Genomic DNA, 24,982 nt, shown 5'->3' with positions numbered 1-24,982 from the left:
CCTGGCCCCATACATGGATACAACTCACGTCGGATTAAATGGTGTCTACGTCAGACGTGCGAAGGGGAACTCGTCGAACGAAATGATTACAGAAAAGGTCAAATTTCGAGCAGCTTTCGGTTCTTTTTAGGGATCTTGCTTTGGATTTTGCAAGGAAAGGACTGTCGATTCTTGTATGGTCGAGGGAAGAGTCGGGGGAGGAGGACTGGTAGTACAGCGAAAGGTCCGTTTTACAACGAGGGTAAGAAGGTCTTCTCTTTGATGTCTTTTGTCTTGCTCTGCAGAGGAGGTCAAATCATCAAAATAATAATTGTACGACGAATTCCAACCGACCCAACCACGAAATTTGGTTAAAACGGTTGCGCCCAGACCGCAAAAGACCTCGTGGCAGTCACGCTCAAGCAAAAGAGAAAAATGGCTTCATACCGAAAAGAAACGCCGATTAAAGTTCCGACCTTGACTGTACAGAGTGGCATGTGATACCGTACTTGGCTCTTCAACGATAGCACATGAACGGCTATTACGCATGCATAGTGTGATCACAGGACAGGTCGACCTGTGCAGCGTGTCGCAGTAACAACACCAATGCACTCATGACGAGTTGAAGAGAAAGAAAGCAGATGCCATCACGGATGTACAAACCCCCTACACCCTCCCTCCCCTCCGGTCCGTCCTCTTGACCACATCGTCCCGCCAAGTCGACTTCTTAGTTGTTCTGTGAATTGAAAAGCATATCGATCAGCAAAATTCTCTTCCTGGTGATTTGGAGAGGACTCTCGGCGAACTCACCTTGACGAAACCGATGGCAGCGGACTTCTCTCGGAAGCACTGTCGGCACATGTCGAGACCCCTACAAACACAAATGTCAGTTGCCGACTCATTGATCTTGATCTGCCGTGCTCGAAGAGCCAGCTCTGGTCGAAATGTGAACGTACCACTTTCTGTAAGGGACAAAGGTATGTCAGCGTTCGTCCTTTCTTCTACGGCTTGTGCTACACGTCGAGAACTTACCGGATGAGACCGGCCTGGTGAGCACAGACTCGGCATTGACGAGAGCCCTTGCCGTAAGTCCTGGGTCTATGTGGAGATGCAGAGTCAGTGATCACTCTCGATAGCAGTCGTTCCAGCCTCTTCCCCATCATCCAGTCCTAGGTCTCCACCGTCCTCTTTGCTCTTCGTCGAAGAGTCCGATGTTGCTGAGGATCGACGAGACCAACGAGTAACTTGCTACTTCGCAGATGACTCATTTCCTTCTCCTCTACACCGAGCATGCCGCACCTCTCGTCCTCCTTCCATGACCATGATCACTCCTCCCCCTCATTGACGCATCTTCCCCGCTTATATTGGCGCGACCCATATCCACCTCGACTCCATATCCAGATATTCCCTCCTCTGCCCAGATCATTCCACCTTCCCACTGCCATCTCATCGTTTCATCCTCATCGCACATGCTAGATCGAGACCCCGATTGCAACCACCACTCACCGGGAGAACCAAACGTTAGAGTGAGCCCTAAATCGTTCCACCCATATCAGCTTCAGGCTCGCGTCCGACAGCCTTGCGATTCTTTCACTCACATGTTGGATTTGTCGATGGATTTAGACTAAGGTCTTTTCGTGGTCTGTCCAGGATCGATACTGATCAGCTCAACATCCTGCGTCCGATCGTTCCTCCCAGTTTCTCTCCGATACTTCATCCTTCCACCGAATCCAGCAAAATTCCCAATGAACACATCCTTCTTCTCCTCATTTCCACTTCCTCTCTCGTCTTTCGTCCAGCAACACCGGCAGACAGGGACGAAGGGGAGTGTACTCACGGTCGGCGATGGACTCGAACGTAGGTCTGGTTGTGATTTTGAAGGCTGAAGAAGTATCCGACTCTCTCTATGCGAAGACAGACGTTGAAAACCTCGAATTGTCGCCAGGGTCAGAACGAGCGAGTGGTGCGAATGGAAGCAAAAGTGGCGGTTTCGTGAAGACGAAATTACCGAATTACCGAAAAGTGCTCAAAAACATGTGGCACTTTTCCAGCGTTCCACCGGGGTACACTGCGGAAATGCATGTAGCGGTAGCATAACAGCATGAATATACATATATGGTATAGAATCGAATGAAAGCATACAGCATAGTACAATGTCCTCGGCGATGACAATGGCGTTGGGGGGTCTCTGAAGTCTCGTATTGGATAGTTGATTGCGTGTGCGATCTGAAGTGAAGCAGGTTTACTAAAGGAGCGTGTAATTTGATTTTGTCCACCTCGCTACCACTCGCCACATCAGTCAGAGACCCGAGATCGTGAAAGTCCCCAATCAGAGCGTCGCACGGTTTACTTCACTTTCATGCGTCTTGTCCCTGTCCTAGTGAGGGATTACTGCTTGTTTCCGCTCTTCTGATCGAAAGTGCACACGCATTAGTCAGCGGTATCCAAGCCCTAATCGTCAACCGACCTTGAGATTGATATTTACTGTTCGTCAACGACTTGATAAACAGTTCCCGAGTCTTCACCAGCCTCGCCATGATCTCAAGATCTCTTCTCGCCATCTCGTGGTCCTTCTGCATTGTCTCGAGGTCTCTCCTTTGGTTCTCCTGCTTACGTTTGATCTGGTTTGCGAGATCTGCTATGATCTTCTCGTTCGTCTCTATCGCTTTCTGGATCTCAGTGGAGACAGCTGAGTCGGTACCAGTATCCAAAGTGGTGTTGGTTTCGGGCTTGACACTTGTGTTGTAGGAGTTAGCACTGGTGTATGATGCTGGCGTAGACAAGGCAACGAGTGTAGGTGAAGAGCTTGATTCGCCCGATGAATCATAAAATGTTGAATATCTTGGTCCTTTGTTTGGAGGTTCTGGCGAATCATCGATGTAGGTCATGTCAATGATGTCGATATCACGAGCCATCGCTTTTCGCTTGCTTTTATCCACCGGTATCCTGCTAGGGGACAAGCTTCGACTGAGAATGTCCTCGGAGATCCCGATGAATTCCATGTCGTTGTCGTCAGTATATGCTGGCTCATGGCCATGGCTGGGCGCTCGGACTGAGACCGAAGCTTGTTTGTCTGTCATGAGTAGAGAAGAGCTTCGATGGATCTTGACATGGCTTAATCGCGTGCTGGAGGTGGCGAGTGACTCGGGACTAGCCGGAGCACGGGCGCTTGATGATTCTTCGTCACTAGAGTCGTGCTCATCGCTGGAATCGTCAGGCTCAATGTCCGCCAAGGTCCTGAGAGAATGATGTTTTGTATGTTCACAGACACTGTCCAGTTGAAAGGCTCAGCCTCAGACGGTAGTTAGAACTTGATGCTAATCCTACCATTTGTCCTTGGCTAGCCGGTACATTGTCCGATCAGCCAGGGAGTATTTTGCAGAATTGGTCAGCTCACCGAACTGTTTGGAGTAGAAGGTGAGGATTTGTTCTCCCGGCCTGATATTCTTGATGGCACCTAAGTCCGCGGAAAGATATCCAACACCTGGGATGTCAGCATCTTCGAAATCGGGAGGACTGTCGTCGAATTGCCATTCGACGTTGGGCTCGCAGGAGTGCTAAGAGGCAGCGCGATCATTCAGTGATGGGACTAGGGACCATAAGACGATCGGGATGGCAAGGGAAAGATGGATCCATAAGCGTTCGCATTTAGCCTACTCACATTCAGGAGTCTTGCCACCCCAAGACCTAACAGCATGTAGTGCTTCTTTCTGTAGTAATGGTCAAAGGTCAAAGCTGGACTGAACTCGCGGATCGCGGACATGGGCAGATGTCGAGGAAACGAGAATAAGACAAATCCAATTCCCTTCAGGCTGATCTTCTTGTATGGTGGGTAACCACCCGAGGTTCTACGAGCTACAAATGGTCTTCTCTGTTCTGGATAACGGCAGAATAGACCAACTTGATCATCGAATTCGGGACATGATCGGGGTCGGATATCGGTGTTCTTCAGAGCATTGACGAAGTTGGCTTCGACCCTGTTTCGAGACGGGAAATCGCGATCAGTATTCCTTATGGATCCGGTGAAATCATGAAACCGCAGCACAATATCGAGTAAGGAAAGTAGCACAGCCAAGAGAGGAAAGCGAATACATCACCAACGCTTTGATCCACCAGTCTGGGATTTTGTTACCCTCTCTCCTGCCTTGTTGATTGGCACTACACCTAGATATCAGAATTCATCCGTTTGCAGAGATCGAGATCTTGAACCTCTGGAAAGCGACTCACATGTTCCTCACCATACTTAGGACCGTCGATCTATCATCCCAGCCCTTGAGCGCTTCCTAATTTAGCCAGGTAAGAACATTATCAAATTTCTCTTCCTTTTCTCAAGATATTCTTGATCCACATATCCAGCAGTCCCAGGGTATCTTCTCCTTACGGGGTCCCCCCAAGAAAGATGTAAAAGGCAGATATACTCACTCCCGTCTTTGGATTCATTAACAACCCTTCACTCTCATAATACAACACCTTACTCGACCTGATCGCAGGTTTGTCCAATCCGAAATACGTCGCGAAAAGCTCTTGTAAGAGCTGTTCGTATGCGCATACCTGATGTAGGATATCGACCGCTTCCCTCTCTTTTGGAGATAAGGAAGAAGGTCGGGTCGCCATCGAATCAGTTGTAAGAGAGGTCGATCAGTGCGAAGTGGTCAGCGAGTAAGCAGAGATGCTAGATGAGTTGAGATCCAGAGGTCTATTTGGAGAGGGGAGAGGAAGAGATGGGTTCCTCTCGTACCTAGCAATGAAGATGAGAGAAAAGAAAACGAAGACAGATCGCGAGACGAAGAAGGTAGGATGAGGTATACTAATCACCCGTTTACATGGACCATCTTGCGCACAGACCCCTTCAACCCTCATTCGTAGAATGGCTCGTGCGTCAACCGCCAGTCGTCGCCTCTGGCGTTCGTTAGATCCAGTTGTGGCCTGTAGGACCAGAAAACAGCGGGGCCTGTAGCGTGACGGCTGTCACATACAAATACAGTACATCGCATCCGACCTACCCTTGACAAGGTAATACAATGTATATCCACTCTACTACGTCTTACGTTCGTCCTCCCCCCGGACTCATATCCAGATTCAAGCCTAGTCCGGTATGCGCTTCATCCTCACCGGCCACAACCTTATCCTGTCTCGGCGTCACTTGGTCCAGCTTCAATTGATCTCGAGGTCTCGGCGAAGGGGTAGCAGCTGTCATTGCTATTTGAGGCGGATCAGGAGACGACATTGCCCATGGGTTACTCTCAGCAGGAAGAGAGACAGACAACGACGGCTTCTCTCCTTCTCTTCCAATTTCCTCTGGCTCTCTGGAAATCGAGGACATCGCGAATCCTATCGGGACATTACGAGGTGTCGGGGCTGGTATACCTATCCGATCAATATAGCTAGCCGATAAAGCCGGTAACTCTGCCAACGGCGAAGTCTCGACGTCATCCTCGGCACCATCTCCGACATGGTGAATAGCCTTGCTCAATGCCTCGTAGTGCTTGTCCAGATCTCGAGGAACAATGCTCGATTCCGCGGTCGTCTCTTCCTCCTTCCCACTTTCTTCTTCTGCATCTTTCTCGACTGTTTTCAAGTCCAGATCATCCACTTTACCGCCCAGCACCTTGATCGTCTGCCTCAGTGCTTCCCTTTCCTCCTTCACCTCCTTCAAATTTTCCTCAGCTTCTGCTCTCTTCCTTCTCTCGTCTGCTACCATCTTGTTGGCTTCCTCGAACAAGGCTTGACTAAGATTCTCGAGTTCCGCCTCCATCTCGACCTTTCCTGTCTTCAGCTCCTGGAGTTCTTTAGACATGGTATCCATTTTGGCGACTGCTGCAGAGTAAGCTTGTCGCAGCTTGACCAATTCTTGAGTTGGCACGTATGCCTTTGGAGCCGATTGATTACCACTGGATACCGCCCGGGAGGGGACGTTGGTCGTACTCATCGATCGCGAAAGAGTGGGCTGCCCTCCAAGCGATCTGCTGACGCCTGTCTGTGTTTGAGTACGAGCAACAGGCAAAAGGCCCGCTTCGGGGATGGATGAAGGTTGAGAAGATGGCGTAGCGTTGACCATCGTTTGAAAATCGAGACTCTTTCTTTCGGTCAACGGGGTATTCGGCCGCGAAGCGTCGAGCGCTGCCATCACTTGCGCAGGTGAAGGGACTGTCACATGTCCCAAACCGCCGGGTAGCTTCTTCTTCCCACCATTCCAAAAGCCCCAAGACTTGCTGGAATCCGAAGTCGAGACATTTTGAGATGCTGCACTGGATCCGGACGGGATGTACAGACTTGTCGGCCGTGGTTTCGCGTCATCCAATGACACTCGGACTGGAGTTCGGGACGCCACTGTTGCCGGCGTAGCAGTCGGATTAGTGGTAGTCACAGACCGGACGTGCTCAGTTGTGACCCGCGGTGTACCGTGAGACGATGATCTCAGTGGTGGGTTAGGTGTAGCCGGGCTGGGAGTCGAGCCGGAGACATTCCGAGGAGCAGTACTACGACCCGCAGGCGCAGGGGCAGCGGCACGCTTGAGCTGATCTTCAAGCATCTCAGAGTTGGCTTCAGCCATAGCAAGGTTGGACCGAGCGATCTTCAAAGAAGTCAATAGGGTAGAGTGGGACGCGAGGAGAGCAGCGTGCGATTGAGACTGCGATATGCGTCAGCTTGGCCATGTTGCTATCAAGGTTTGGCCACTGACCATTTCGTTCACTCGGCCTAGAACCTCTTGCAGGACCTTCTTCACCTCGTCGTTTCCTGCGTCTTTCAGCTGCACAGCCCCTTCTTTGTTCTCTGCCTTCTCCTCTTGTCGAGCATCAGCGAATACGGATGACACAGCCTCCACTTTGTCCCCATCCTCCCCCTGCGGTTCCTCCTTCTCCTTCTTCCGGTTCACCGTGACGTCCTGCGTGGGTTTGTCCTCCTTCGCTATCACCTTTTCGGCCGCGTCTTTCGGCTGCTTCCCCTTGATCACGATGGCTTGCTCATCTTCGTCGTCAGAAGGTGACGCAGGTCCTGTCAGCCGAGAGTACCCCCCTGTAGCACTTCCCTCGGCATCGCTATCCTCATCTTCTTCTATGTCTCCATCTTTTGATGCTTTCCCGAAGAAACCGAATCCTTTCGATGACGATGCATGTGAATCGATCGATGGTGGAAGTGCTGGTCTAGCCAGCTTTGCGGCCGGTGCAGGAGGCGGAGGCAGAAGGGGGAATGCCTTTTGCAATGCCGGCGCCGGAATAGGGCCGGGATTTGCGACTGTAGGTGGTAGAGATGGGATGGGTATGCCGGAAAGGGTCGACCAGCGTTTCAGCTCCTCGTCCGTCACGATGCCTTCTGCTGCAGTGTGGTTTGCTACGTCGCCCTCTCGCACTGTCCCAGCCAATGATTCAGAGGTCGCTGTCAGGACCTGAGGCTTTTGTGGAGTAGTGACCGGCAGAGGACTGAGAAGGCTTTTTGACGGCGCTTGTGAGCTTGACGATCCAGGCGTCGGTGCTGGAGATGATGATGAAGCTTCACCTCGTGAGGGTGTCCCAGCTCTCGAAGATCCGCTTCCTGTTCCCGCAGCGGTACTAGGACGGGTGGGTTGCTCTGAGGCCGGAGGACGATGGGCGTGTTCCCCTGTCCCACTGGTCAACTGCGAGGCAAGTAGACTAGGCGGCAGAGGTTTGTTGCAGAACGGACACATGATGGGTTCATCCCCCATCCCTGGTACTTCCGCCATCTCATGTGATAGCTTCCGTTGAATGGCCAGTTCTTTCGTCTCTTCCTCTTCGGGCGTATTGTTCCCGGTACCCGGTGGTAAAAAGTCATTTGACATCTGACTGAGCTTTCGCCCAATGTTCTTCAGTCGCGGTGGGATCGTGACACCGGGAAAGTCGAAGCTCTGATTGTTGGCCGTTGATATATTGGGCGAACTCGGACCTGTATAGCCCGTGTTATAGTAAGCCATAGGTGTCATACCCCCAGAGTGCATCGGCATCATGGCGGTGTGAGTCTCTGTGGTCGAACGTGCGAGATGTGCTGGTGGCAATGACCGCCTTGGGTGTGTGCTGAATGAGACCGATCAATGCTGAGATGGACAATGATGATAATCTGATTGATGTGATGACTGGAACTGATGTGCGGTATATAGACGACTCGTGGATGATTATTGGATCTGCTATGACGGCGAGAGAGAGAAAGAAAGCATGTTTCGGTGTTCTTTATTTGGCTGTGTGTGCGTGAGAGAGCATGAGATGATTCCGGGATTCACGTGCACGATCAATGACGTTATGTGGTCGTCCGTCGCAACATAGGCGTGCGAGTGATTGATCCTAAACCCCCCCCGATATCAGATTCGCTCAACTCCGATACATGACATATCCTGTAGTATTCTGCACCATCCAGGCGCGGCTAACTGACTGCCTGGCGCCAAAGGAAAAACCTGTGAAATGGAGAAAAAAGAAGCGGTGAGGTGATTACAAGGATGGATATGCAACGACCAACTCGAAGCGTCATTACCACGACATACCAATAATAATAATAAAACCCCCGTCCGTCGTACTTCTCGTTGGTCATCCTATTTTCTCATCTCATCTTTCGACCATCCCCTTGCTTTTTGTTCTTTTGAAGCTTCAATCTCGTAACAGTCCCACACCAACAGATTCTTGCTGTGCATCTACGAAGGCCACCATCATCGAAGAGATCGGCTTCGTATAAGGACGACTCAGCACCAACACTCGCCACCTGAAAAAGTCGGCCGAAGGACGTGAACCAACACCCCCTTCTCCCCATCATGGGCTTGTCAAGACAAGCGAGGATCATCACCTTACTGGTGATCGATACCGCCTTCTTCTTCATCGTGAGTCCGTCAATGATAGACACGCGAAGAGCATACCAGAGACTGACCTCAGTACCTCCTAGGAATTGATAACGGGTTATTATGTCGGATCACTCGCTCTGGTGGCCGATTCATTCCATATGCTCAAGTGAGTCGAGAGTCGACGGTTCACAAGCTCCCCCTGTACCCTCATCCATTGTCTGATATCTGACCCTCGCCACAGCGATGTCCTCTCGCTTGTCGTTGCGCTTTACACTATCAAACTCGCCACTTCTCCCTCTTCGGCTGCCAACTCATATGGCTGGCAGCGGGCGGAGATCCTCGGTGCGCTTATCAATGGTGTATTCCTTGTCGCACTCTGCATGTCCATTTTCCTTGAAGCAGTTGGTCGACTCTTCGCCCCGTCAGAGATCACCAACCCAAAGGTGATTGTCTTTGTCGGCAGTTTGGGTCTGCTGAGTAACATTGTCGGACTATTCCTATTCCATGGTGAGTCTCTGTACAGAGCGCATCAAGCCGTTGCACCGCGTTCTCTGGCTCACACCCGAGCCCTTCAGAGCACGGTCACTCTCACGGTCACTCTCATGGCCCTGTAAACCTGCCTGATACCGCTAGCGATGACGAAGATGCTCCCGAGCGAGAAAATTCAGTCTCGGAGCTTTATCAGCACCCTGCTCAGACTCGTGCACAGGTCATAGAGACCGCTGCAGAATTCGGCTATGGTCAACCGTCTTTGTCAAGATCATTCGATAGCGTCAAATCTCCCGTCGGTCATGGTCGAGCGTCATCCAGCAGCAGGCAGAGCAAAAGGGGTAGTATGAGCCGAACTCGGGAGAGAAAGTCCGGGAGCGCTTCGAGGATTCCTCCTATCCCTGGACAGAATGAGGATCTTCCCCCTGTGGGAACCGAAAACTCGGTGTCCTCGACAGCATCAACGTCAACTGCTGTAGCTGAATCCTCATCCGCCAAAGATGTTTCACCTGTCCGAAAGGCTCACGAACACGACAACGAAGGTCACGAGGGTCATGATCACAGTCACAACGAAAATTCAAATCTCGCAAATACCGCGAGTGATGCGGAGGCTGGGCATGGTCATGACCATGGTGGACACGGTCACTCGCATGGGTCTATGAATATGCGAGGTGTCTTCTTGCACGTTCTCGGTGATGCGTGAGTGGCGCCAGTATCGGTCACGGATCTGCTAGCTAATGCTTGTGTTAGACTTGGAAACGTCGGCGTCATTGCAGCTGGTCTTGTCATCTGGTTGTGAGTGTTGTGCTGCAATCAAACACGTTGTCCAAGCCACTAATGTCATCTACTCTCAGCTGCCATGGCCGTTGGACGCTTTACTTCGACCCTGGAGTCTCATTCCTCATTACTTGCATCATTTTCTCATCGGCCCTGCCCCTTGTCAAGTCCGCCTCGTACATCCTCTTGCAGGGTGTGCCCTCGCACGTCTCCCTGGAAGCGGTCCGAAAATCGATTGTGGACGTAGACGGTGTAGATTCGGTACATGAACTGCACATCTGGCAATTGTCAGAGTCTACCGTGGTCGCTAGCGTTCACGTTTTGATCATCCCTGGTCAAGATTATATGGCAGTAGCAAGTGGAATCCGACAATCAATGCATGGTCACGGTATCCACAGCGTCACTATCCAACCAGAGTGAGTTGCGTCCATGCCTCGCTTCCTTGGCGTCAGCTAACACGGTTGCTTCCACCAGGTTCTTTGCGGAAGAAGACGATACGCAAGCGGTCAGTCCTGAGCCATGTCTGTTTCAAGTGTACAATATCAAAGCTTACAAGGTCCATACACTCTACAGGGCGACGCATGTCTGATCAGGTGTCCTCCCGATCAGTGTGGCGGTGATACCTGTTGTCCTCCCGGAGCCAAGGTTGGGAGGTTGGTCGATGTAGGAAGCGACCACGAACAAGACCACACTGAGGAGACGACTGGCTCCTCGTAACGGGATATGGTTTCGAAGAGTTAGATATACGCGGAGCAGATCAACTTGAGAACAGAGATGGGTATTTCGTAAAATACGATATGACTCTATACTAGATCCAAAATGTACAGTTCCTAGGTGATGACACGACGGAGAGAGCTGTGTCTTCGATGACTTTTCCACCAGCGACATGTAACTCGAGCATATGCGAAATGTCGACGGCCACGTGGGAATTCAGGAACGCGTCGAGGAGCACAGCAGCGACAGCCAAATTCATACATGGGAGAGTGGAGAGAGACGCGTTTTTTTGTGATTGTTTTCTCTGGGCTGACATTGAAACCTCTGTCCCTCACTCATTCACCGTTAGATGTGATAAGTCTTGCAACATGCCACGACACACAATCGCATTCTCGCTACCAACACCACTACCTCCGCTCCCCACGGAACCACGACCTTCCCCTTCCCCTCTACAGAGCACTATCACCTCCACCCTTTCCTCGACAGATTATGACCTTGTCAGTCTACCACTCACCAATCATCTATGGCAAGAGCGATGGGAGAGATTATGTCTCCGACCTATGGAGGATGAGGAGGAAGTGGCGAGGTTGACTGCTCAACAGGCTGAAGCGAGAGAGAGGGAAAGAGAAGCGGTGGATAGGGAAGCTGATCTCTGGAGAAGAGACGGTGGATTAAGGAGAGAAGAGGTGAATGTCACCAGATTGGAAGAGAGTCAAGCGGTCGTGGCTACAGCCAGCGAATGGCTGGAACTGGACTCGCCTGATGAAGGGATCAGGTTCGATTCTGAACTGGTGAGCTGCTCTGGTCCTTCGCTGTCCCCCTTACTTTGAGACGTAACAGACAGCTCATGTCAAGATGTGATTCTCAGGCATTACGAGCTGAACTTGCTCAAGCGCTTCACCTCTCTTTACCGGTGCTGATCATCCCCGCACCATCACTTGCCAATCGAGCTCATCTTCCTTCTTACGCTCGAACCATCTCGAACTTGCTCCAGATGGGCGGTCCATCAGCTTTCACCCAAATATCGATAAAGATCCCAGTCTCCGATCCCGTCGAATTGATCACTCAAGGTCCCGCACCTTCCGTCACACCTGGTCCCCCGCCCACTTCTGCTTCCGGATCATTGAGCAACAAACATAAACGGATCTCCAGTCTTTCGACAAGACCGACGAGTATGCACCAGGCTCAATTAGGAGCGATGATGGCTCAAGCTGGAGGTCAGAACCCAGGTCTACGAGTCGTTTCTGGAGCTAGCTCAACGTTGAGTGCGAGGAGTGGAATGGCTCCCCTGACCGCTGGGGATCCGAGTTCTACATGGGAGATGTGGGATTGTATCAGAACGTTGTGTGGATATCATCCCCGACTGTCTGTTAGTAAGTGAAATGTTCAATCTGACCATTGAGCTCTAGGAGGCGATTCAAGGTGCAAGCGTAGAGCTCTGCTGACCTAGCTCACAGCTCTCGACCTGACCAACCCCCTTCCCCCCAGTGTTGGCGCTCTAGCGAGATGGACGGCAGAGCCCGTCAAATATATCTGGCTTCCGGCGGAATCTTACATCCCTAACGCGAAGGGATATCCCGTGCTCAGCAAAGCGTGCCAAGCATTCCTCAGGGGTATGGCCAAGGTGAGTCGCCGCACATCAATTTGACAAGACATTGACCGTCTGATTTCCACTAGCAAAATCCAACATACATTCTTTCACACACTACCCTTTCTCGCCATCCTAATGGAGGAGCCAACGCATATCTCCAATATGTCCGTCACGTAACAAACACTTCTGCTCCGGGACCCAACGGCATCCCTGCCGCTGCGGACGAGTTCGCGTCGGGCTATGCAGATTATCTGCAAGCGCCCTTACAACCCTTGATGGATGATTTAGGAAGTGCGACGTACGATGTCTTCGAGCGAGATCCTGTCAAGTACAGGCAATATGAGGAGGCTATCACTCTGGCTCTTGGTGATCTTCCAGCAACGAGGAGGAAGTGAGTGATCGTTCACTGTGTTCTTACCAATCTCGTCACTCGCTGAAGCTAATGGGAATGCTTGTAGTGTCGTGACGGTCGTAGGAGCCGGTCGCGGCCCTTTGGTGGCGTGTACCCTCCGAGCCCTTCAACGGTCAGGTCGTCAAGCAAATGTTTACGCGGTGGAGAAGAACGCCAACGCTTACATAACATTGCAAGAACGCAAAGCCATTGAATGGCAAGATGACGTTCAGATCTTGTTCGGAGATATGAGGAACGTGGAGGTTCCGGAGCAGTGTGATATCATGGTGTCGGAGTTGTTGGGCAGCTTCGGTGACAACGAACTCAGTCCGGAATGTTTGGATGGTGCTATGAGGTTTCTGAAGCGTGAGTGTCTGCTCGAGGTCAGGATTCGTTGCACCGTATGCTGATAAATGCCTTGTATAAGCTTCCGGTATATCCATCCCTATCTCGTATACCGCTCACGTCGCTCCCATATCCTCCTCTAAACTGTTCCACGATGTCCATCAACCCACTCGACCAGCCGGCGCGGCAGAGACGCCTTACGTCGTGATGATGTCCCAGGTCAACATGATTTCAGGCGATGGAGGTGGTGTCTCGGGGAGATGTGGAGAGAGAGTGCAACAGTGTTGGCAGTTTGAACATCCTAGAAGGGATCTGATCTTGGATGCGAGTGGTGAGTTTGGGTTTGTCATGGTGATCTGGTCCCGCCTCTCGTCTTCGGTCCTCCTCCGCGGCTAGAGTTCTCAATGGTCCTTCCACCACCAATGTTGTGTTCTAAAGCATATGTTCCGACGATGCTCAACACATCCGTTGCTGACCATATCATTTCGCTCTCAGGCACACCGCTCACGAACACGCACAACACCCGATCTTCAACACACACATTCCACATCCCGCACGCCGCCACGCTTCATGGATTAGCAGGATATTTCGAAGCGCACCTCTACTCCAATGTCGGTCTATCCATTCATCCCGAAAACGCTCATCGAGTCTCACCCGACATGTTCTCTTGGTTCCCCTTATTTTTCCCATTGAAAGAAGCCCTCTATCTCCCATCTGGGTCCGAACTGGAAGTGAACCTGTGGAGATTGTGTGATTCCAAAGGAAGGAAGATATGGTACGAATGGGCAGTGGAAAGTTATCTACCGATCACTCTTCCGTCGGTCCCAGGTGGAGGACTTGTTCCCGGGACACCTGTCGGATCTAGGAATGTGAGTAGTGCGAGTACCGGTGGGGGACCGGGAGGACAACCGAGTCCTGTGATGGATGCGCCGTTCTCACCAGGTGTGATGAACATGAACCAAGCTGGCGGTATATTGGGGACGAACGTGGGAGGCGGAGAGGTTGGGAGGATCAAAATTGGTCAAACTAGTTTACATAATCCTGGAGGTGTACATTCCTGGGTTGGTCTGTAGAAGAGTGGACATTTGTCAGTCAGGTGTGACGCTGGAGTGATGGACGCGGAGCCTATAGCCTATAGTCTGTTAGAATAGACACATAGGCCCATACATTTAGTCTGAGGATGAAGCTCATGTCGAACCCCAAGGATCCGGGTCGAAGACAAAAGACTCGATGGTATAATTGTGCATAGTTTGCAGAGCGACTACGATAATCAAAGTGACTTTGAACGCTCGAGAACATCTTGTTAGAAGTAAAACAGGACACGATCAGGGGAGTAGCTCGACTCGTAAGGTGTCAGGCTCAGTGAGACATAGAAGCGTTACTTTGTTTGCGAACGACAAGGCCTCTCGACTTGACTCGGTCAGATGGATCCGTATTGATAAACCGAGTCAACGAAGTGCAATTTCCCGGGCTCATCCCTCAAGTTACTCGCCTTTGTGTCCTTCGAGTTCTGACTCGATCACGCTCTCTACAGTTCCGTGCCAAATCGTCTCCCTCCCCTTGGGTCTCGAGTTCGACAACTGCCGATTGCGGAAGGTTTCTTGCTAAGAGGGTTGGAAATTGAGTCCGCTGCTGGAGCAGGTGGATAGTTTGCGAAAGGATTACCACCTTGTTTCTGACTATACTCGATCTCGGTTTCCACATCTCCTTTTTGATCGTTTACACCTCGAGGTAGGATCTGAGAAGGGATGTCTTGGCATGCTGATGGGGCCGGACTCGCAAATTCGTCCTCGTAATCGTCCACTTCGTCTTGGTCGACACGAATTTCAAGTAGATCCGATTTCGAAGGTGATTTTCGAGTGGTTGGTAGGGCTCGATTCGATACCTGCGTTGGGGATAGCGGTCTGGCTTGACTCTGACAACGAAAGTTCTGGCTCTGAGGTTGAGTTGGATTTTTATAAGCTGTCGTGCAAGACATCGCATTAGCCAGATATCAAGACACGATGGGGTCGATGTACTCACGGGTTGTCAAAGCGACGAACGATTTTCGGCCATATTTAGCTTCTAGTTGGGCGGCCGTGGGAGGCAGGTTCCCATCGGACAATTTGAGAACGCCGGTATGGTTCCGAATCAAATTGATCTTGGACGGTGCCGATACATTTACGGACACACGAGGAGGACGGTCTGTTGCAGATCTAGTAAGGGGAATATGAGCTACACTTCGACTGGACCCAAGTGGTGACGCTTCACAAGGCGGCTTCGGCGGCACAGCCTCTAGAAGTCTTCCTTGAGCCTCATGGACCACAACCCGTCGTTGATGCAGTGGTACCTTTTCCTCATCGTGCCTCCGAAAATCTGTTGACCTTTCGCCTGGTGGGCTGCGTCGCACGCTGACGAATGGCAATTTCGTCTGTCTCTCTGATTTCCTTTTCTCTTGTATCCTTTTTTCTCTCTCTTCTTGTCGCCTCATCCTGTCAGAGGGAGCAGAGCGGTCCCGCGAGAACATCGCTGAGTTGTTGTTGAAAGAAGAATCAGTAGCTGCAGCAGATTGAGGTGCGAAGCGGTCCATCAGATGTGGGGTCACTTCGATCCCGCTCATATGCTTGGAAGAAGTAGCACCTGATGTGCACTTTGCTGGTGCCTGACTTATGAGCTGAAGAGGGCCGGCGCCGGCTGGCTTAGGTCTTGCTGGACGAGAATGTTGATTGCGTGGCTTGACAATCGACCTGTTGTGGTTAGAAAGGTCCGAGGACGGTCTCTTATCTGCGGACTGCCTTGATGTGTCGGCGGTCGAAGCTGAAACGTGTGAGGTTTGCACAGGACTAACATCCTTTGCGAGTTCCTGTCCTGACTTCCAGGCAGCTTGTTCTGTGTTATCCAGCGCTGCGGTAGCGCTCCGTCTTGAGCTACGTCGGTCTTCTCTTTCTGCTTCTTGCTGAGACAATTGTTGATCAAGAACGAGAAGCTCGCTAGGGTCGAATTGCGCCAAGGCATTGAGGTCGAAAGATTCTTCTTCTTGACGTGGCGTTAAGGCAGGGCTTCGTGATCGACGCGGAGGTGTCGCATCTTCAAATGAATCTCGTGCTACATCAGCATGCTCTTCCTGCAGTTGAACTTCAGAATCTTCCTCTCGGTGTTCTTCCTCAACCTTTTGTCGGGCCAAGGCCGCCTCAACTGCTGCCATCAGTTCATTCGGATCAATATCGATGTTTCCATGTGGCTGCGGACCCAGAGCCTCGTTTCTCAGGTCCACCTCCAGATGCTCATTCGGTCGGGAAGATTGACTCAAGACCATTGGCTCGTTCGAATGCATATCGTTGGCCATTTCGATGACTTGCGTCGCGAACTGTCCTATTTGGGGATCGATATCTTCGTCCTGAGGGGCCTCTCGATCATCGACGTGCAGCTGAACGTCCTCTTCCGGCTGATCTTGTGCAATGAAAGGGCGAGGCATGGGGCCCCTTGCCCTGTTACTTCTCGATGATTGATCATCGTGGAATATGTGACCTAACACTATGGTCGGGGAACGGCGTTCGTCGATGTCGGTTTGGACGGACTCCTTGACAGTGGTCTGTTGAGATACTGGTTCTCTTGGCTCCTTTGTGGTGAAAGGTAGTCGTGGTAAAATTTTCGAGGCGGGAGGTATCCGATTTCTTGTTCTTCTACTTCTTGTCGGGCTCCGAACAGGCTCGTCCACTATCGGATCATCAAATTGGTGATCGTCCCGGGTGGGCGTCAGCCCAGGCAAAGCCATGAATGGCGTCATCTCTTTGATATACGGTCTCTGCTTCCGAATGGCCATCTCAAACCTTGACTGTCTTCCTGCCGCTATGAGTTCATTCACCCTTCGACAGATCGATGCTTTAGCAGTAGGTTGATTGGAAGATCTGTGCTTCTCTTGGTACCTCCTGACATGCTCAGTATATGGGATGCACTGGATGAATTTGGTCGAGTATCCAGGGATAGGTCGAAGAGCTTTCTGAGCTTTGCGAGAATACTTCCTGAGATGCTTGGATTGGATCCCCTCTATATAACTAGGTCAAAATTGTCAGTTCGGTAGCCGGCAGGACGACTTACTTATCCAGTCTGACAGCGCACGACGGATTTGGATTCAGTACCAATCTTGCCTCATTTCCCTTGTCCAGTAGGTAGCGACGAGCAAAATCCTTTCTCCGTCTTCTTCGCCTTCTCTTCTCTTGATCAGGATCATACTCATCCTCTGTCCCGGCGTTTGAGAGTGATTTAGCGCATTCGAAGGCCTTGGTGAGCGGTATGTGTGGACTATGTCGATCCGGCTTTCGAGGGGGCGGCGGACTGTCTGAATAAAAGAGTTGTTGCATTGCGGCTCCAGGAAATGGACCGTTTCGTGAGTACCGCTTTCTGACAAGCAGTGATTGTAAGGGGTCGATCCCATCGGCTGGATTTCGTGGAGAGGGGGGCCATAAAGAGGTGGATCCTCTGCGTTTAGCACCACGGCAGGAGGGAGATGGAGACTGCTGAGAATAAGAGTAGTGCCCAGAGCCTTTCAAAGGATCAGGTATACCAGACTTGTAAACGTGAAAACGACCTCGTCCGTAGGTCTTCTCCTTCCTCTTCGAGCGGCGAGAACGACCAGATTTACTGATCGATGAGCCTCGTTCAGGCAAAGCGTGCTTTCGGATGTGTATCTCATCCTCAAGGTCACTATCCTCCACCAGCACTTCACCTGGGACATGATACGGGCTTTCTCCCCCCGCTGGCTGACGATAGGGGAACGGGGCAGCAGATTGAGCATTAGCGGCAGGGATATGAGGAAATGGATCTCGCCATGTACGAGAAGTGAGAGGGTTATTGAATGTTGCAGCTGCCTGCGAGCTATGTCGAGGGGGTGTAGGTGATTCCACTTGACTGGCTAGTTCCCGACTAGGTCTAGGATGCTGGTCTTCATCCGTCTGACTGTTCAAGACGTAGGGCGAGTGGTCGGGACGTCGCAGTCGAGAACGTCGAGTCTTAGGTCGTCTTACGGGAGACTCGGTATCCTCCCTGTCGAGAGTTTCGTTCTCGTCTTCGGCATCAGTGGAGGTGTCAGTGTCTTGAGAAGGGGACAGGAAAAGGTGTTTACGACCCATGCTGTCCTGAGTCGTCTTGAGAAGCAGTCCTGAGTCGGGGTGAGACGGTGAAGTTTCCACAAGAGTTTTTGTATCAGAATACAGCAGGGGGACCTGAGGTGTTGCTTGTCCTGCTTTCGAGCCCTGTCGAGCTGCTGTCCTAGTGAGGGTCAGGCGATTTTGAGGGCCACGATCGAATCGGAGTGCAGGCGTTACAAGGAGAGTAGGCGGGGGCGAAGAACTTAAAATAGGTTTTGGGCCTGCCGAAGGGGTAGTACTCGTATTGGCAAGTTGTTTCGGTGGATCATGCTCTTCCTCATCATCCTTTTCTTCTGATTGCTGGATCTTGGCAGCAGGCTGGGAAGGTTTCGCCACCCATAGTCCACATTCATTGTATGAGCCTTCCTCCGGAGCTGTCAAGTATGGCAGGATCTCTTCCTGCTGTCTGGTCCTCTTCTTCGGACGTGATTTGGAGGACGGACGAGTGTTCGTCTCTCGAGTGATAGTGAGGTGTTTGCTTCGGAGTGCCTCGGTCGATGCGTCGTTCTTGGAGATACTGGAATTGGGGACGGAAGAGGGGTTTCCAATTGTTGGCCGCATAGAAACGCCTGATGCTTTGGTCAAATGAGTTCTACTGCTCTCTGGAAGAGATCTCGTACCGAGGAGCTCACTTGATGTCTCACCATCATCCCTCTTTCCCACTATTATTCTGTTTTCTCCTTGCACATTTCTCTTTCCCCCACCGTTCACACTTAACTTGCTTGTGGTGAGGTTCACCTGATTCCTCCTTGCATCTCCATAGTATCTCCTCCTCCTCCTAGGCTGAGGTACAGACCTCATTAGTATCATCGAGCAATGTCGTTATTATGTGATGATGCACAGCTGCTCATCCACTCACCTGGTCGGTAGGTTCTTGAGAAGGTGGAGGGTCCACCTGAACGTCATTGGCGTCCAGTTGACTGAGTCTCAATGACATGCTTGGTCAGAGACAGTCATAAGATCACCGACTGTGTGACTACTCCTCTGTGAACCTATGTATCTCTGAGACAATTAGGAAGCTGGACGAAGGATAAGAAAGGAGGAGGAAAGGTGTAGTTTTGGGTGTAGTTATCATCATTTGCCACTGGACCTCCTCCACCTCGCGTCTGACCGAAAACATCTCGCAATCGTTCGTTGTCAATTTCATCCCCTTCTTTCTGATTCTCCTTTCTTAACATCACATATTCGACTGCATACATACCGATCCGGTTCAGTCACTCGCAATCTCCTCTGCACCCTCGAGACTCTCTTTAACTCCCAATCGGAATCAGAAAGTGCATAGAAAGTAAAATTTGGGAGAATCACCATGATCGTCAAAGTCAAAGTGAGCTCATCAATATAGCAGCATGTCTGCGGAGCTGACAAACCGCCTTAAGACACTTACAGGAAAGGAGGTGAGCTCTAAGCCTTTTCAAATGTCGAGTTCAGCTGACAGATGCATATTGCAAGGTCGACATCGATGTCCAACCCGACATGACAGTATGTCCAACCTTCATTAGGTCAACCTACTCTCTGCTGATCATCTCATGCTCTGCACAGATCAGCAAAGTGAAGGAACGAGTCGAGGAGAAAGCTGGTATCCCACCTGTACAACAACGGCTCATCTTCGGCGGTAAGGCTATGTGAGCTTCATCCTTGCTCTTTGGTCTACCATCCAACTCCGAGTCTCGATCAATGCCCAGATTTGTCGCTTGGACCAAACGACTGACTTCGTACTGCAGGGCCGACGATAAGACCATTCAAGATTACAAGATCCAAGCAGGGGCTGTCATCCATCTGGTCCTTGCTCTTCGTGGAGGTGATCGAGCATGATGCCGAAGTCCGTGGAAGGGGAGGCGTGGGGTGTGCGCGAGATGAGTCGGCGAGAAGAAGAGAAAGGGAGGTCGGAGCCATATGTATGCGAATCATGCATGTATCAAACCTATATTCTTCAGCTCTCATCGGTCTGTCGTGGCAACACAAGCTGGTGTACTTAGGTCGTCAGTGAGGATTGAGTACAAGCTGTTCTGAGGCGTGAAAACATCATTCGGTCTCTCCTATATGTCTTCGAACGGCGGATAGTAACGAGGAGCAGACCTCCACTCTAACGGTCTGGGAATTCGACAACAAAAGTCGACTCGTCAATTTCCGTGCCAGTTGAGATTTCGTGTATCATCTCATCATACCTCCTAACGCACACGCAATCCTGTTCCACCAGTGGGGAAGCCACAGGTAAGAAGACGGCAAGATGGTCAGACCGCCCATTCCAGCTGCTCCACTACGAGCAGGGCTAGCGAGGATAGATCGTCCCCGCGCCAGCGTGTCGGCCGGTCTGACTGTGAGCTGGTCAGGTGAATTTGGAGCGGATCACCAAGCTGATCAGTGATCTTTTAGCAGCTCCGACTTCGACACGAGTCTCAAACATTGCAAGAAATTGCTAACGAAGATAATGTATGCCCATTTCCGTATCTTGCTACGCTGCATAGCAAATCCTTTTCATCCATTGATTGATCGACCTCACAGGACTTCATTCTCTCAATCCTTCAAGCTTCCCCTTCAGTTCGCGACTCCCGCTCCTACCTCTCATCCTTCGCTCCAGCGCGTACTCCCCAGCCTATAGTCCCCAGCTCCGGACAGGAGTCTACCGGTCCTACAATCGAGACATCTGCATCTACTCCTGGGATCAAACCCGAACCTAACCCACTCGTCACCTCCCTCCTGAATCCCATACACCGCCGACCCGCTCTCGTCAAGATCCAGGGTCCATTCACTGATGCTCAGATGGACTCTATTTGTCGAGGAATGGCGTATCTCCAGCGTATGGGTCTCGTGAGCGTTATCGTCGTTGATCGTGATGATCTTCCATCAACTGAACCTGCCGACCGATACGAGGCACAACGGCAGAGGATGATGGTTCGTCACGAGGTGGAAAGGGTCGTTCATTTCCTGGCGAGACATCGGGCTAGTGCCAGACCAGTCTTATCGACCGTCGCAAGGATGGCTGACCCTAGTGGAGAAGAACTGGGTGGACAGAAAGGAATAAAACCTGTTGAGAATGGGATCTTCGTAGAGGAAGAAGGACTGGATCATGTCAGACGAGCAGTAGCGGAGGGCGAGATACCCGTTTTACTTCCTGTGGCTTTGGATTCTGGGTGTAGATCTCGTCGAATCTCCTCGAATCGAGTATTACTCGCTCTCGCTTCGGCAATGTCAACCCGACCCGACCCTGCGTCTGCTTCTGCTTCTGCTTCTTCATCCTCCACAGCAGGAGATATCGACCTCACTCCCCTTCGTTTACTCGTGATCAATCGAGAGGGGGGTATCCCCTCTTATGCTCGATCAGGTCTTCCCCACTTGTCCATCAACCTTGCGTCTGAATATTCGTATATCAACCGTACTTTCCAACCTCAATGGACGGACACTCACCCGACAGCATTATCAAACCTTCGTTTGGCTAACGGATGTCTTGCCCACATGCCAAAGGAAGCTTCTGCTCTGATCGTCTCGCATCGTTCTTCAGCCGCTATGATCGCCAATCTCATCACGAACAAACCTGCCCATTCCGCTTCTCTCCCTCATGCCCTACTCGTCGAGTCTGAAGGACGGATCACCAGGGATACACCGACACTTCTGCGAAAAGGATTGCCTGTTCGAGTGCTCCGGAGTATGGAGGAAGTCGACCAGGATAAGTTGACTGGTCTGTTGGAGAAGAGTTTCAGGAGAGTTTTGGATCAGAAAGCCTTCTATGAGAGACTTCGGAACGATCTCGATTTCGTCATTGTCGTTGGGGATTATGGCGGCGCTGCAATCTGTACACTAGAAGGCAAAACCACTTCGATCTACCCTCACAACCATCCGGGGCCTATTTGCTATCTGGACAAATTCGCTGTCCATCCTTCGCATCAAGGGGACGGTACGGTCGATTTCTTATGGGTAGCCCTACGTGATGAGACCTATGGATTGGGTCTGTTGGACGCTTCCAACCCTTCTATAGGATCTCTACGAGGTGTGGGAAAAGGTAGAGATCTGGTATGGAGGAGTCGGTCCGATAATCCGGTCAACAAATGGTATTTCGAGAGAAGCTCGGGATTCGTCAGGACCAAAGACGGGAAATGGAAGGTGTTCTGGTGTGATGCAGAACAGAGATTAGGGGAATTATGGAAGGAGAGAGAGTTTGGAGGTGGAAGATTGGTAAAAGTCTTGGAGAAGGAGGAAGTCGGTAGGGTCGATTGGTGGGAAAGGGAATTGGGGAAGATTTCATCGGCGTGGACGGCATGATAGGAGATCACCTGAGGTCGCTGGATTGTGATAGTGTCATGGGAGGGTCAAGCGGAAGTGGTTGGATACAAAGCAGAATGAGCAAGGTTCCAGGACACTAGCATGTTCGGAAACGGGTTTGCGGAGGTTCGTTCCATAGTCATCATCGTCAAAATGAGGGAGAAACCAAGTTGTATCAATGCATGGACGGGAGTCAGAATTGATCTAATTATCTCGATTGAACCCCAATATCTCTCTCATGCACCGTCTTCGTCTAAATATACTGCGGAATGACGGACTTTTCTCATCCGAATCTACTCGCCAATCCTACCCCTGGCCACCTCAACTTGCCTCGCAATCATTGATCTGGCCGGTCCGCCAATTGCATTCCTCTTCTCCACACTGGTCTCAAAGTCGAACACCTCCATGACAGTCTCGTCGAAATGCTCACTGAGGTCTTTCCATTGTTCCATCGAGAGATCCGAGATTTGACATTTGGTGTTCTCGGCCAACGCGACGGCTCGTCCTGAGATGTGGTGGGTCTCACGAAAGGGGACACCTTTTCGGACGAGGTAGTCTGCGATGTCGGTCGCAAGCATGTCCATGGTCAAGGCCGCTGCCATCTTTTCCGGGTTGATCTACGCAGGAAGAGTCATCACTAAGCGAGCCATCGCTCACAACGCTCCTCCAATGCTATCACTCACAGATAGCGTGGCAAGAACACCCTCAGCAATCCTCAAGGCAGCTGAAACGGTGTCAACAGCATCGAAGAGCGGTTCCTTGTCCTCTTGCAGATCCTTGTTGTAAGTCGAAGGCACACCCTTGAGGGACATCATGAACCCAGCCATCTGACCGAATGTCCTGCCTGACTTTCCTCGGAGAAGTTCAAGGGAATCGGGGTTCTTCTTTTGGGGCATGATGGAAGAACCAGTACTGCGAGCGCGATTATCAGCTAGCTTCTCCAGAAGACGAATGAGCCGACTCACCTATAGGCGTCGCTAAGGAGGACGAAACCGAATTCGGCAGTCGAGTAGATGATCAGATCCTCTGCCAATCGACTCATATGTATCATTGTCAAACTGGCCCATTGCAACCATTCAACGATGAAATCCCTATCGGCGACAGCGTGCATCGAATTCTCTCCAATCGATTGGAAACCCAACTCTGTCCTCAACAACTCTCGGTCGAGCGAGTACGGGTTACCGGCCAAAGCGGCAGATCCAAGGGGAAGGACTGAGATTCGAGGAAGGAGTTGACGAAGTCGTTCGAGATCAGAGAGGAAAGATTGAGCGTGAGAAAGGAGGAAGTGGGACCATCGGACGGGTTGCGCTCGTTGTAAATGGGTGTAACCGGGGAGGATAGCATCAACCTCCTTCTCAGCTCGAGAAACCATGACGTTGAGCATGTCTTTGAGGTACCCCTCAACTCGGGCTGTCTCGTCCATCTACACGGCAATGTCAGTCGGTCGCTCTGCGAGGCTGTATGCAACGTGTTACTCACCAACCAAATTCGCATATCGGTTGCAACTTGGTCATTCCTACTTCGACCGGTGTGGAGCTTTCCACCGATATCCTTGCCGATGATTTCACTCAACCGCCTCTCATTGGCAGTATGGATGTCCTCGTCGTCTGCTTGGATGGCGAACTGAAGTTGACACTCGTCAGATTGTACTCGACATGACACTCGTGCACGATGATTTGAAAAACCCACCTTGCCCTCAGCCCATTCACTCTCAACGACCTTCAAGCCCCTTTCGATCTCCTTCTGCTCGCTTTCGACGAGGATCCCAGCCTTCAGCAGAGCTTTTGAGAAAGCGATTGAACCCTTGACATCGGCGGCGTACATGCGTTTGTCATATTTGAGAGATTGGTTGAACTCGTGCATTCTAACAGCCGTAACAAATGGCAATTTCAGCTTCGTACATAGTCACCAAGAACGCGGGGAGAGCAGAGGCACTCACAAAGGGTCGGTGGATCCGGTGAACCGACCTCTGCAATTTGAATTTCCGACATCAGTATCCGACCTGGCTTCTCATGACAAAGGATTCATGATGCGTCTGGACTTCGAGCTCGTGTGCAGGAGGTAAGGGGGGCACTCACCCCCAGAGCTTTCGCTTGGTGAAATCTTGGTCTGCAGACATTGTGTCTCCGGTTTTATGGACGCGCAAGTAGAGATATATGCGGTAGAGATGGATGCGCGTATGCGCTATCTGTGTGATATGCAGTTGCTATCTCGTCCAAAGAAAAGGTCAGGTCATCTCTGCACCAAAGCTTGATTTGAGTCGGGAAAACTGGGATGAGTTACGTAATACATCTGACAGGAATGCACCTGGATGGGAATGGAAGCAAAACCCTTGACGCGATGGACGACGACGATGAAGATGATTTTGATCGTTATTATTGATGGATGGAACGATGCCGTGATACGTATTAATTGGGGGCAATGGTGTCTAGATGATGATGGGGATATCAACATCTAGGACGTTACTGATGCACCCTCATCTCACAACTATTACACTTGGTTCCAGCTTCTTTGTGCGAGTGAATTCGAAA

General features: G+C 51.1%; 8 protein-coding genes across 8 annotated transcripts; 4 read left to right on the top strand and 4 right to left on the bottom strand.

Moving 5' to 3' along the window:
- Window positions 1–706: 706 nt before the first annotated feature.
- On the bottom strand, window positions 707–4,593 carry IAR55_000949 (40S ribosomal uS14 domain-containing protein; the record flags this gene model as incomplete). Its single annotated transcript, XM_066944080.1, has 13 exons — window positions 707–715; window positions 790–850; window positions 936–941; window positions 1,012–1,077; window positions 1,486–1,512; window positions 1,578–1,603; window positions 1,817–1,842; window positions 2,447–3,249; window positions 3,307–3,536; window positions 3,641–3,956; window positions 4,081–4,137; window positions 4,207–4,262; window positions 4,402–4,593. The coding sequence occupies 13 exons, from the start codon at window positions 4,591–4,593 to the stop codon at window positions 707–709; spliced, it is 1,875 nt and encodes a 624-aa protein (XP_066805281.1).
- A 430-nt stretch (window positions 4,594–5,023) lies between these two features.
- On the bottom strand, window positions 5,024–7,942 carry IAR55_000948 (uncharacterized protein; the record flags this gene model as incomplete). The annotated part of the gene is made up of 2 exons (XM_066944079.1): window positions 5,024–6,610; window positions 6,662–7,942. 2 exons carry the CDS (start codon window positions 7,940–7,942, stop codon window positions 5,024–5,026), a joined length of 2,868 nt encoding a protein of 955 aa, XP_066805280.1.
- Window positions 7,943–8,734: 792 nt separating this feature from the next.
- On the top strand, window positions 8,735–10,744 carry IAR55_000947 (uncharacterized protein; the record flags this gene model as incomplete). Its single annotated transcript, XM_066944078.1, has 8 exons — window positions 8,735–8,800; window positions 8,863–8,927; window positions 9,003–9,268; window positions 9,337–9,949; window positions 10,001–10,045; window positions 10,105–10,443; window positions 10,502–10,532; window positions 10,601–10,744. 8 exons carry the CDS (start codon window positions 8,735–8,737, stop codon window positions 10,742–10,744), a joined length of 1,569 nt encoding a protein of 522 aa, XP_066805279.1.
- A 365-nt stretch (window positions 10,745–11,109) lies between these two features.
- On the top strand, window positions 11,110–14,141 carry IAR55_000946 (uncharacterized protein; the record flags this gene model as incomplete). The annotated part of the gene is made up of 7 exons (XM_066944077.1): window positions 11,110–11,532; window positions 11,610–12,114; window positions 12,199–12,365; window positions 12,419–12,723; window positions 12,791–13,089; window positions 13,151–13,399; window positions 13,564–14,141. The coding sequence occupies 7 exons, from the start codon at window positions 11,110–11,112 to the stop codon at window positions 14,139–14,141; spliced, it is 2,526 nt and encodes an 841-aa protein (XP_066805278.1).
- A 455-nt stretch (window positions 14,142–14,596) lies between these two features.
- Window positions 14,597–19,131, bottom strand: IAR55_000945 (uncharacterized protein; the record flags this gene model as incomplete). The annotated part of the gene is made up of 4 exons (XM_066944076.1): window positions 14,597–15,030; window positions 15,091–17,102; window positions 17,146–18,977; window positions 19,054–19,131. 4 exons carry the CDS (start codon window positions 19,129–19,131, stop codon window positions 14,597–14,599), a joined length of 4,356 nt encoding a protein of 1,451 aa, XP_066805277.1.
- A 369-nt stretch (window positions 19,132–19,500) lies between these two features.
- IAR55_000944 (ubiquitin-NEDD8-like protein RUB1) lies at window positions 19,501–20,006 on the top strand (the record flags this gene model as incomplete). The annotated part of the gene is made up of 5 exons (XM_066944075.1): window positions 19,501–19,518; window positions 19,571–19,588; window positions 19,644–19,673; window positions 19,734–19,816; window positions 19,916–20,006. 5 exons carry the CDS (start codon window positions 19,501–19,503, stop codon window positions 20,004–20,006), a joined length of 240 nt encoding a protein of 79 aa, XP_066805276.1.
- Window positions 20,007–20,421: 415 nt separating this feature from the next.
- On the top strand, window positions 20,422–22,451 carry IAR55_000943 (amino-acid acetyltransferase, mitochondrial; the record flags this gene model as incomplete). Its single annotated transcript, XM_066944074.1, has 3 exons — window positions 20,422–20,511; window positions 20,568–20,624; window positions 20,697–22,451. 3 exons carry the CDS (start codon window positions 20,422–20,424, stop codon window positions 22,449–22,451), a joined length of 1,902 nt encoding a protein of 633 aa, XP_066805275.1.
- Window positions 22,452–22,744: 293 nt separating this feature from the next.
- Window positions 22,745–24,570, bottom strand: IAR55_000942 (argininosuccinate lyase; the record flags this gene model as incomplete). The annotated part of the gene is made up of 7 exons (XM_066944073.1): window positions 22,745–23,068; window positions 23,135–23,363; window positions 23,417–23,874; window positions 23,931–24,074; window positions 24,141–24,315; window positions 24,391–24,420; window positions 24,530–24,570. 7 exons carry the CDS (start codon window positions 24,568–24,570, stop codon window positions 22,745–22,747), a joined length of 1,401 nt encoding a protein of 466 aa, XP_066805274.1.
- Window positions 24,571–24,982: the final 412 nt, after the last annotated feature.

Source organism: Kwoniella newhampshirensis, chromosome 2 (assembly GCF_039105145.1).
Source record: "Kwoniella newhampshirensis strain CBS 13917 chromosome 2, whole genome shotgun sequence".
Lineage (NCBI taxonomy): Eukaryota > Fungi > Basidiomycota > Tremellomycetes > Tremellales > Cryptococcaceae > Kwoniella > Kwoniella newhampshirensis.
Note: the sequence above shows the minus strand (reverse complement) of the source record. Positions and strands in the feature narration are given on the sequence as shown.